The 12,235-nt window shown below is 45.1% G+C and overlaps 1 protein-coding gene and 1 long non-coding RNA gene across 3 annotated transcripts in view; one reads left to right on the plus strand and one right to left on the minus strand.

The window, feature by feature from the left end:
• Positions 1-5,456: 5,456 nt before the first annotated feature.
• On the minus strand, positions 5,457-8,017 carry LOC115611014. Of its 2 annotated transcripts, XR_003992432.1 has the most exons (3): positions 7,871-8,017; positions 7,034-7,166; positions 5,457-5,638 (listed from the first exon to the last, which is right to left on the minus strand). It is a non-coding gene; the product is annotated as an uncharacterized LOC115611014 (long non-coding RNA). The 2 variants fall into 2 exon arrangements; XR_003992431.1 differs by lacking the exon at positions 7,871-8,017 and having other exon boundaries at positions 7,034-7,395.
• A 37-nt stretch (positions 8,018-8,054) lies between these two features.
• SH3RF1 (SH3 domain containing ring finger 1) overlaps positions 8,055-12,235 on the plus strand; it is a 79,983-nt gene continuing 75,802 nt past the window's right edge. Inside the window, exons 1-2 of the mRNA XM_030493304.1 lie at positions 8,055-8,192; positions 9,688-10,179. Of these exons, the coding sequence (XP_030349164.1) occupies positions 9,793-10,179 (387 nt within the window). The 5' untranslated portion in view covers positions 8,055-8,192; positions 9,688-9,792. The remainder of the gene's footprint in view (positions 8,193-9,687; positions 10,180-12,235) is intronic.

The raw sequence follows: 12,235 nt of genomic DNA on the forward strand, positions 1-12,235 counted from the left end.
TTAGTGTAGGTGTGTCCTTCGAGAAGAACGGCGGTAGAACAGCATTGGCAGCTTGCAGCGATGCTTGCAAGCAGGTTTTTGGCACACTTGGCCATTGTCAGAGCCCTGGTCATGTCAACATGCAGAGTTGCTGTTCACATTTTCTGGGACACGTGGGAAAACATTACTTGAGAACGGGTTCGTCTATAGCTCGTAGAAAGTGCGCATTTAAGAGGTATTTAAAGGCTGCTTCTTAGCTAAAGGGATGGAATCCAGCTGCCTGTTTTCTTTGGCCCTGAGAGTCGGTTTGATATGATTTACATTTTCAGAGCTGGCTTCACAAAGAAAGAGCTAGAGGGTTGGTTTGGGGCCTTTTTTTTTTGGTGTGTGTTAGTGAGTAAATATTTTACAGCCCGAATTCCTAGTTCCGCAAAATCAGTGACTCCAGGCTGTGGGACAGTGTAAGTAAGCACAAAGGCTGGAATTTTTTGCTAGTAATGATCTATGAGATAAGATTTTCAACTAAGCCAGTGCAGCGAGGTCTCTTGCCAGATGTGTGGGAGTGAAAGTGACACAAATCTACAGAAAGAAAAAATGAAACTCTCTGGCAATCCAGAGTGATAATGCAGCCTTGTAGTGCCAGCAGCCTCAGAGGATTCATTTTGTGTCCCAATGTCTTCATCAACCTAAAAGCCAAGTCCCAAGCTCTATAGAAGAAATACAAAGTAGTGCCACGAATACTCCATAAATTTATCTCACTTCCTTAATCTTATTTTGAACAAGGAAAGTTTTAGGGAGGGGTTTCTACATTCCTTTGTTTGTAATGTACTGTGGTAGCAGAGTGATACTGATTCTGGGGAACTTGCCCCTTTATTCTCTTACTTTCATCCCAATATAATTCAAAGCTTTCCTTCAAAGTCAAGCTACATTGGAAATCCTTGCTTTTTGCTTCTAAGGGATCACAGACACACATTGATTGCATCCAGACCTCTGCCGACATCCTTTCCCAAGTGTACCAGAAATTGCAGATAACTGAGGCTGTAAAGGAGCTCCTGTACCCTTCAGGCAACACAAGAAGCATCATCTGTGCTCATGGGAATGCAACTTCCCTTGCAGCTGAGGATACGGACCAAAAAGGGAGGCTTCAGTCTAAGACAAAGCTTTACCTTGGCACAAGGACGCTGCTTTCAGTAGTTTGGGATGGAAATTTTAGCGCACTTTAAATGCTGACCCACATTGTAATTTTTTTATATCCTAATACCCAAACTCTTACAAAACCCATCTCATCACTCATGGGTGATACCACAGCAGAACTGTTTGAGTGTGGCAGAGATGTTTGAAAAGTAAACATGCTGATAATCTACTTGCCTGACAGCCAGCTCTGCCCAGCAGGCAGTTTTAGTCGGAAAATGCTATTTTAAGGAAATAAATCTCTTTGAAAAAACTAGCTGAGCATGCTTTTAAGAACCAACATGACAACTCTTTTTTTTTGGTGAACTATCAAACTGTTGCAGCACTCAAAATTCTAGGATGGCTTAGTTTAGAATTTAAACAAGCTAGCACATTCTTCTTGTAGATTTTGTTCTGAAAGCACATGAGTGTCATATGAAAAGCTGTCACATATTTATCCTGGAGCATCTTACCAGACCCTGCTCCTAAGCCTGAGAGTGCAGCAGAGCTACACTCAGGCTGTTCTGGAACAAAATCCAAACCGAGTTTCACTGCAGAAGGGATGGAGGTGAAGGGAGTACGGTGCTTTTCAACAGGTTTCCTGATTTGGACAGCAGGAGGACTTCAGGACTCGCCATAAAACACACACAAACCGCAGTACAGACATATCATTGCTGTTACTATGCATTTCTCATACTTTAATGACCACAAAAGCACAAGGGGTTTTTAAGAGTTACTGTTCTGTAAGTGCACTTCCAGTAACTGCTCTTAGAATAAGACACCTAGAATAAGGTGTTTGTTAAAACCTGCAGGAATGTCTGAGTTTTCATTATGTTGTCATGCAGTTGCCCAAAAGAGAAATAACATCCCCTAAATCACCTCTGATAGAGCCTATGCTCTAAGTGGACTTGAACATTTCTCATCTAGAAAGACTAAAGGGGGTGCTTAATACGTACTGAAGACATATTTGGTGTGAAAATGTGAAGAGGTCTGCCTGCTACTTTTTGGAGGATGCTTTTCTGAGGATAGGACCCTGAGGCTCTGGCCAAGGATGTTTGCTCTAGGAGGGTCCATTTGGATGCAGGACCCCTCTAGATAAACTAGCACAGTGCTGTGAACTCTTCCCTATGCATGAAACCTACTGACTAGCTTTGTCTGTCTGTCTCACAGGGTTTTAGAGGGTGAAGCTGCAGTGCAATTCTAGAAACACCAAACGTCACAAAAAGACAGAATCAAAGAATTGCAGACGTGACATGATGGATACAGACTCCTCCAAACACCCACACCAACCCTCCCTCCGCACAGCCCATGTGCAGAAGTGCCTCTGACTCTCCTCAGCAGTTCGACCTCCTCCTGTCTAATGCTGTAGTTTTTTGGTCACACAGCATATGTGCCAAGCACCCAGTCTCCAGACGTTCAGCTTCTTCCCGACACTTTGGTAGCGAGGTGTGGTAATTAAGATTGAGTAAACTTCTATGAATGTTGAATATCCTTTATGATATTACGGATTTGCTTATTTAAAAAGGAAAATAAAAACATTTGAGCCCTGCAACTCATCAGTCTAGAGTCAGTAATGCAATAATTCTACTTAAACATTTATACGATTATTGGGTTACTGTTGATATGAAACAGCTTTACCCTGTGGCTTGTACGTAGCCTTTGCAAGTGGAGAAAATACTAATAGCTTTTTAATACCCTAAAATTTGCTAACAATATAGCAAAGTATTAAAATGGCATGTAAGTATTCCAAAAGGTCTAAGGCAATAATTCTAAAAGAACATCCCAAATCTCTTATGAATCTTTGGGAGACCAGGTCTAAATAGAATTGGGAGACACCTAGAAAAGGACTGAATGGAGAATCTGGCATGCTCTGTCCCTCAGGAGTCTCCCCTGAGGACACAGCACTAATTCTCCCAAGGTAAAGGAGCATTAGGACCTACTCTGCAGCTTCACAGATGGGGGTTGTGGCTTATCAGCTGTACACAAGGAAGGAAAAAGATAACTTGATTTTAGAATAAACTTCTTAGGAATGGATTCTTACATTTCCGTACCTCTGCTAAAATCTTCAGCACTGTGCCATCTAGTTAGATTTCTTTAAACGAAAATTCTCCTTTGCTTTTTCTTTAACCTTCTTGTAGTAAAGGCAGTTTCAAGCTGGCTGGTTAATGGGATGCAGGCACTGCATTCCCATCAGTGTAATGATCATGTGAATCAAGTTCTTGACTACCTACACACACCAACACCTTACTGCATTTCGACAAGGTACAGCAGTGGACACTGCAGCTAGGCTGCGTGGATCATAAGCCCTGTGTTTTCCTGTGACTAGCCTGGCAGAAACGTCTTAAGGTAGCAAAGACCTTGCCTAAACACTGAGAATTTGTAACGTGTTTATTCTTTAAAGCCACAGCCACTTCCACTGCATATTCTCCCATTGCAATGCAAATTATTACAAACACATCCATATGTGCAAACGTACAACCCCAGCTTCATGTTGTCAGAGCTAGTTCACAACATTAATACACAAATAATACTCTCCTCAAGAAACCTAGATGCCAAGGATACAGAATAAAGATGTAAAACTAGAAGCCAAACGTGTACTGAAAGCACAACTACCCATTTCTCCTGCCTCCTCACAAACTCAGTACAAGCAGAGATCCTTCTGGCAAGATGCAGAAGCCTTAGAAGTACTTTTGTATTACAGTCATTGATCTGGTTCACAACACAGAAAGAGTAGCAGGGGCAGCGTAAAACCTGGTTTGCCAGCAAAATGACTGTGTCAGTATCAACCGCACTGAGCTTCATGCTAAGAATTCCACTAACAGTGACCAGGCTGGGAATTTAAGGCTAGCACTAACTGCAAAACAGACCTCTTGTAAAAAAAATGAAAATCAAACAATCCAAAACCAAATCACAATTCCCTCAACCCCCAAAAAACAAAACCACACACACAAAAAATCTCCAGCTCTTTAATGAGAAAGGAACAAAGTGACTGAAGAACAGCCTTGCTCATTTCTGCCAAGAGACTGAAGTTGGCCACACTTCACTGCATGCTGTACTCGCCAATATAAAGACACCAGTATCAGCACGGCCATCAGTGGTAAACTCTTACTAAATTATGGTGGTAGAAATTTTTTGTGGCCTTCAAAAAGAAATCATCACCACATCTCCAGAGGCAAGAATATTGTTCCATTTTACAAGGAAATAAGATAAACCCTTTTGGTTGTGGACATTACGAGTGGAGAAACATCATGACAAAAAAATAACTATAAAAACAGTTTAGTACAAAGAATGTGTCTTAAAACAAAAACATGCTTATTCTTTCCAGTAGAAATAATGTTAAAATTCATCCCTGAACCTACAAATACAAAAAATTCAGACTATGACTGCTCCAAGACAGTATCTTCTGTTATATTTCCTTTCTGATAGGACATAACACCTCTTGTTCCATGATTCTTATTACCTTTGAGTCTTTTGTAGTTATCTCGAGATTTTAAGGATGGAATTCACAAATAAGTGAAATATGCCTTCATACGTTTATTCTCACAGGCCAGGATTTCTCTACTCAGCAATCACTCAGTTTGATTTTATGAATCTAAATATACAGACTGCTAATGTGACTTTGTTAGATAAGCAGGTTATCCTGCCATCAGGGTCACAATCTTCAGGGACATGTTGTAGTGTTAGAATGGAGCTTGGACCTGGTTTCACTTTTCAGTGCATTAGCACATTTTAGTGCATTTAATGCTTTCACTTTTTTATGCGTTAGTTTACAAATGTCTGTATGTTTCAAAAGATTTGCATGCTAACAAGTGGAATCCTATTCTGAAATCTCATACTACTTCTTTGTTAAATTTCCTAAGGAACTAGGTGTAAATGATTATAGAGTGCATCTGTCAGCCCCTCTCCCCAGTTATCTATCATTCATTGGCAAAACCCGACAGAATATTTGTAAAGATATTAAGATTCTATAGGTTTTATGGAACAAACAGTGGTCACATCCAGAAGAGATCTATAATTTGGTGCCCTCCCTACAGAAAAGGGTGCAGCAAAGGTCAAGTTATCTCTTTGTGTTAGCCTGCCAACACATCCATTAGCTGGTGTTGCTCATAAGCCAGGCACAGTATACACTGCCTTACATTTTAAAGACAGAGGAAGCACTGAGGTTACTTGGAAATGTGGTAGAAACAGGAATTGTTGCAGTAGGAGTTAGGGAGGAACAGGAAGTATGATTGTTTTGGCAGAGAGGGCTGAAAACATGTAGGTTGGTTGGCATACAGAAGAAAAAGGAGGTACTGGCAAAAGGGAAGGAGGAGCACAGAAGACACAGTGGGTTTATTGCACTAAGGGTGCTGGGTACAGAACACAGAAAAAAGGAAGGAACCAGGTGTTACCAGTTCTGCTACTGACATTTTGACTTTTCCTGTTCTGCCTATCGCCCGTTGCTTCTTCCTTTACCCAAAGGCTTCCAGGTGAAGAGAAACAACATATGCTGGAGAGAGGAAAATAACAAAAAAACCGCCAATGGTTTTGCCTGAAAACCAACTTCAGAAGTACAATTTATTACAAAATTATACTTTTTCACATATGTTTTCACAAATAGGAACAAATACTAATAGACATTATAATCAGAAATGCAGGGATTTGAGTAACTGGGGAGGCCCTTCCTTCAAATCTGTGTTTTTAATGGTCCTCTGCCCTGTGCAATCTCTCCTTTGCATCAATGACTTCATAAAAGTTGTGCAAGGAATCAATGAACTGTACATAAGAATGAAATGGCTTCAAGAAGGGAGGTCTCCTGGTGTAAAAATGTGTACGGTTCCCTGCCTGTGGCTGGGAGTGAGAACGAACAAATGCTTCAGTGTAATAACAATCCTGTTCCTTTCAGTCCCGGCGTCAGGCTATTCCAGCCAGTCCGAGCCAAACACCTCATCCGTAAGGGGGCAGTGGCACACATCAGCACGCACACCCTCATTTTACATACTTTAGGCTTGTTTGAAAACTAACTGCTGCTGTGCAGGAAGCACCAGGTTTATGTGGTGCTCTTCACAGTGTTTACTGCTTTGGCTCATATTCCGCAATAGATTCAGCATTTCACAGAATTTACATAAAACACTATCAAAGACCAGCCCTGATAAAGGGCTGATCTTTTCATCCTGCTTCCCTAAACTTTCATCTTGCTTCCCTGATGCACCACCTGCATTGTAAATTCCTCTGCTGTTTTAATAGATATTTCACATTCCTTAGGTAGCAAACAAAGTTTGGACAACAATAACTGCATTGCTTACAAAACTGTGCTGGGAAGATTGGCAAACTATTACCATGTCTCCTTGATGAGATCTTCTGGAAAAGCTATGGCCAATAGGGAAAACCAACTGTCAGAGGAACTTTTGTTTAGATTCAACAAGTCCCTAGTCCAAACGTACTGACTATCCTTCTTTCTGTGGTGGCAGTGCTGACATGGCGAGACAGAGGAATACTACAAGACATGGGAATATTCTTAAGTATCAGATGCTTATGCCCTTCTATTTATGTTACAATACTCTCTGGAAAGCAGAGGCACAGACCACAACCCCATCTGTATCAGTTTCCCTAAACACCAGAATTCATGGGGGAGGAAACTTTATTTCTTAATGGACTGTAGAGATTTAGCACGTTCACTATTTCTACTAGAAAGGCAGAAATCAAGACGGAAAAGCCTGTCATCCTATCAACTTACACAAACCTACACAACCCATGGAGGAGAAGAAAAAAGCTTTTTATATGCAGACAAAATTCAGTAAGAATGACAACAAACTTCAACAGCTCAAAACTACACAGAAGAAGGAAGCTTTTGGATTGCTTCCTTTTTGATTTGCAGCTGACAAGATGATTAGCTTGAACTTACACATTTCTTCTAGGTTTTTTTCACCATCCATAGACAAGGTGCCCCATATGATGTTAAAAGTGTGTGGCTTAAATTCCTTTTGTGGCAATTGGCAAGTACCTCAGTGTTTACTTCCTCCTTCATTCCCACAGTCCTGTACAGAAGTATTTCACATGAGACGCCTCCAAAGCAAGCACTTCATCCCTCTCCCTAGCTCAGGCGTGCGTGCCATGGGAGACACGCACCACTCTAGGGCAGGTCCTGACCTCACCTGATGATTTAACCGAGCAACCCTCACCCGTAACTCTGTGTCACCCCGGGGAGGCAGGCGCACCGAGATCAGCGCTTCACCCCGCCTCCCGCAGCGCACCCTGCGAGGGCCCGAGAGAGCAGGGCTGCACCTGAGGCCCCACCTGCCGCCCTGCCCTGCCCGCACTCACCGCCGCGCCGTCCCACCGCCGCCCGGAGGCGGGAAAGGCCGCGCCCGGCCTCGCCCTGTCCCACCGAGAGCTGCGCCCTCGGCGCCGGGAGCAGAGGCCGCACTGCCGAGGGACGGGCCCCGCTGCCCCACCGGGAGAGGCCTCCCCGCCCCACACCAGCCGGCTCCGCCTCAGGAGCGTTTCCTTGGCCGGCTCTGGGCACCCCGGCTCCTCCTTCCGTGGGGCCTGGCAGCCGCAGGCCTGATTCACCGCTGAGGGCGGGGGCAGCTCTTCGACCACCCACCCGCCTTCCCCACTGCCGACCCCGGCCCAGGTGCCAGGCCGGAACCCCCCTCACCCAGCCGGGCGGGGAGCGACTCCCCCAGCACCGCAACAGACCGCCCGTCCCGGGAAGCGCCCACCCGCCACCCCACGGCACCTGGCGAGCGGCGGCGTGAGGGGGGCGCCGGCCCGGTCCCGCCCCGCCCTCCCGTGAGGGGAGGCGCTGCCGCTGAAGGGAGGCGGCCCGGGCCGGTTCGTGGTCGGGGGCTGCTTGCCCTCCCCTCGGCCCCCTCAGCGGGGCGGTGCCGGGCGGGGCGGTGCCGCCCCTAGCGTCACCCTGCGCGGCGCGGCGGGGCGGGGCGGGGAGGGGACGCGAGGGGAGTAGAGCTGAACCGAGCCTTGGCGCTGCCGCGGCGGGAGAGGCACCGGCTCCTCACGGGAACAAAGCCGGGGCGGCGCGGCCCCTCCGGCGCCATACGGTGAGATCCGAGGAAGGGACGGGGAGGGGCGGTGCTCGGTGCTCGGCCTCCCGGGGACCCTCCCGCGCCCCTGAGGGGTGGCTGGGCTCAGCAGAGGGGCTGCAGGCCCGGCCCGTCCCTCTTCCCCTCACCGTCGTGGGGCGGGGTGACAGCCCTGTGCCCCGGGGCTGCCGCCGCCTGCCCCCGCCCCGCCGCGGGGTGCGCCTCCTGAGGAGCCGTCCCCGCTCACCCCTGTCCCCGGCGGGCCCGCGGGGCGGTGCGCGCCGCCTGCCGGGGTCTGCCCGCTTGCCCGCCCGCGAATCGCTTTTAAAGGGGGGAGCGGGGAAACATAAATAAACAGAGGAGCCGGCGTGGCGCGGAGCCCCGCAGCAGGTAGGTGCGGGGTCAAGCGCCTCGACACGCGTCCGGCGTCCGCGGAGCCGAGCGAGCCGCTTCCGCAGGCCGGCGGCGGGGCCGGGCGGAGGCGCGCAACTTCGCCCCGAGCCCGGCCTCGGCACCCCCGGGGGTGGGACGGGGCTGTGCAGCCGGACGGAACCTTCCTGCCCCGCCGGGAGCTACCCCCTACCCCGCGCTGGGGCCGCTTGTCCGCGCCGAGTACTCGGGCGCGTATCGGTGGGCACTGCCGAGTCAACGAGCCATTTTCTCCCCTATGGAGCAGCCTGGGGTGACTTCCCGCAGAACGAGGATATTCAGAGGGCTTTTGGTGATGGGATGTTTCTCCCTCCCTTTTCCAGCCCCTTAAGCTGGCTGAAAGCTTTCCTCTGTCTCTGTGGCTGCAAGCGTGTTACTTGTGTCCTAACGATATGGCAGTAGCACTTCCTGCTGTAAATCACTTCATTATAGTTTTTGAAGCGCTTCTTAAAGGCGGCACTGTAATGAACCCTCTTGTCAGTGCCTGTGGTAAGCCTAAAACCTCTGTGAGGTAGAGGCTGTTTCCAAGACCGATATGTGTAATGTGCTGCCATTACTTTTCACAGAAATGATGGAAACATAATCTGCTATTGGCTTGGTCTCTGCATAAATGTAATTCCCCTTGCTATGCCCTGCTGGTGTACACTTTGTTGTTTTGGACCCAGTTATAGTTGCCTTTGTTATCTTCTTGTTATGGAAAATAGCCAATTTCAAGTAAGTGTTCAGAGATGCAGGTGTGTTAAGCAAAAATGATGAAAAGAAAGCTTTATTATAATGCTGTACTGGGGATAGCCCTTCATCCTGGAATAATTTAAGGAAAATAAAATCACTCAAGGTTAAAATTTATGGGGACTTAAATTTAAAAACTTCAGCATTGATTATAATATTTTAACGAAATGTATATCTTAATATATATTGCTGTTACGATTTAGTGCTATTTTGATGTTTCTTTCATTTATTGCATCTACTGAATTAGTCTAGAGAGCTTTTATTTTACTCTTTGTATGAACATTTTCATATAAAATATAGTCTTTCTGCCTCTTTTTCCCATACTGATACCTTTTTTCCCCTCAAAAAATTTCAGAGCATGGTCAGAAGAGGGATGGATGTAACATGATATCCTTGGAGTGCTCAAAACACACACAAATTCTGCAAAGATTTGTTTTTTTGGTTAAATAATACAAAGAAAATGGATGAATCAGCTTTGCTGGATCTGTTGGAGTGTCCTGTTTGCTTAGAACGCCTTGATGCTTCTGCAAAAGTCTTGCCTTGCCAGCACACGTTTTGTAAACGCTGTCTGCTGGGCATTGTGAGCTCCCGAAATGAGCTGCGATGTCCGGAGTGCAGGACCTTAGTGGACTGCAGCGTTGATGAACTGCCCAGTAACATTTTGCTTGTTAGACTACTGGATGGCATCAAACAGAGGCCTCGAAAACCCAGCACTGGTGGTGGGACTGGTAGCGCAAATGCTTTAAGGGTTCCCATCAACACTGTAGCTAATTGCGGATCAAAGGACCTGCAGAGCTCTCAAGTTGGACAGCAGCAAAGGGTGCAAGCACGGAGCCCTCCTGTTAGGGTAAGTACTATGTGATGACTGTATTCTGTTGCAGTCATATCTTTTCCTTCACCATTCCAAAACACTTGATGGCCTCTGCTTCAGTATAAAGGCATTCAGATAGCGAATATGGCAAAACAAAGTATTTTTGAGACTTGCAGTAGACCTCTAGCAGAAACCATCAGTGTTCTTATCAGTATTGGTTTACTCTTATGTAAATATCAGTAGTAATACTTCCTTATTAAAACTCTAAGTTGTTGAGGTAAGAAGAAAAGCATCTCAATACCTCAACTGTCTTACTAAAAGGAAGACAAATAGAACAAGATCATTCATGTGGAAAGCTTAAATAATTGTTAAGGATAAACATTTGTGAAGAACACTTGAAATTGTTCTTGGTTTGTCAACTGCAAGATAAGAGATTTTGTCTCTTGCACTTTCTGTAATGATTCCAACTACCAGTAAGTTTCCTTTGAGTTAGATGTAATGAATGTTGAACATGACCAGGGGAGTGATGTTCTTCTTGAAGTTGATAGAGGTTTTGCCATTGGCTTCTAAGGAGCTACATTTTTATTTCTCTTCCTCTTAAAAAGAAATCTTGGCATTACTGTGGTCCGGTAAGTTGTTTGTACTGCCTTCTTTAATTAGGTTTCCTTCAAAGTGTTTTTTCTAGGTGGTTTGGAAAATCTAGGTACTGGGATGGGAAGACATCGCCTTCTGTCTGTACTCCTGTTCCTTCCTAGGATATGTGCAACCTGTAGACTCTTATAATCAAGTCATGCCTTATAATCAAGACTCAGTAGCCTCATTTACGATTTTCTATTCCAGAGCCTGTATTGGGAAATACAGTTTTATGAGATGACTATTCTTGCTCTGTTTAATGACAAGGCAGAACAGTTTCTCTGAAAGGTCTTGCTGCCCACTTTGCGATATTTGCGTATTCAGAGTCCCTGTGTTTGAAGTGGAGTTTCTGAATGGTTTAGGTGGTTTCCTTCTAGGGAAGTATATTTAATTTTTAAGAAGTCTCTCAAGGAGTTCCAGAGAGAGGGCTTCAACATGTACTTGGCTGGACTAGCCTTGATTTTGAAGTATAGCTGAATGATTTTGTTTACTTACCCAGTGAAGGAAGCCTTACACTGATTTGTCCTCAGTTGTACTTACATCATTGGAGGCTAAAACATCAGATACACCTCTTAAGTTTGCATGAGGATTTCAAATACAGGTGGTGTTCCATTTGATGTCACTGTTTTCTCTGTTTGGTAGGGGCTCTCATTGGTCCTTTACCTTAGACTGTAAAAATAATAATTATCTTGCCACTTCCTGTTATTGAATTTTGTTCTGTATGTAGATTACTTGGTGAGGGAGGAGAGAAGATGATGGGGGAGTGGGATTGGTGGCTTGTTTTTTGCTTTCAGAAGGTCAATCTTAAAATACTGCAAAGAAGCTTCTGCAGTTTGTGGTCTTCTCTGGTCTTCTCCAGAATGTGAAGGTGTTTATCGTGATACCTTGCATTTGCAAAAGCTCTTCGATGTAAAACAAGGCAAAATACCCATTTATCTTGTTTATATATTTTTGTGTCAACCTTTACAAAAAACTGTGTAATTTCGGAGACTGCTTCTCCTCCAAAAGGCTTCCAGTGCAGCAGTGTACTGCATGTGTGAATGACTGCTTCAGAGTTTCTCACAGCCTTGTTAGAAAAAACAACTTGAATATGGAATATTCTCTCTTTTTTTTTTTTTAAATGTTCTATAATATCCTGTTGTGCAACATTTGCATTTCCAGATGTTGCGCAGAGTAGAAAGTGATAACATATGGAATGTTGCTTCATTTTATTAGTTACGCTGTACTGTGTGCCATTAAAATTGTGACCATGTGCGTTCCTCATGTAACTAACTGCAACTTGGTGTATTATTAGTGATAGATTTCAACATTTTACAGTAAGTTTTAAAGCATCTTTGTTTCTGGGGTTTCACAGGCATTCTTGTATCTTCTTTCCTTTGGGAGCCAGGGAAAGATGATCGTCTCATCTTTTGTCCACTGTGTCTAGAGCCTTTTTTACTAGGAAGGCAGTACTTTAAGA

The sequence above is a fragment of the Strigops habroptila genome, chromosome 7 (genome assembly GCF_004027225.2).
Source record: "Strigops habroptila isolate Jane chromosome 7, bStrHab1.2.pri, whole genome shotgun sequence".
In the NCBI taxonomy this organism is placed as follows: Eukaryota; Metazoa; Chordata; class Aves; order Psittaciformes; family Psittacidae; genus Strigops; species Strigops habroptila.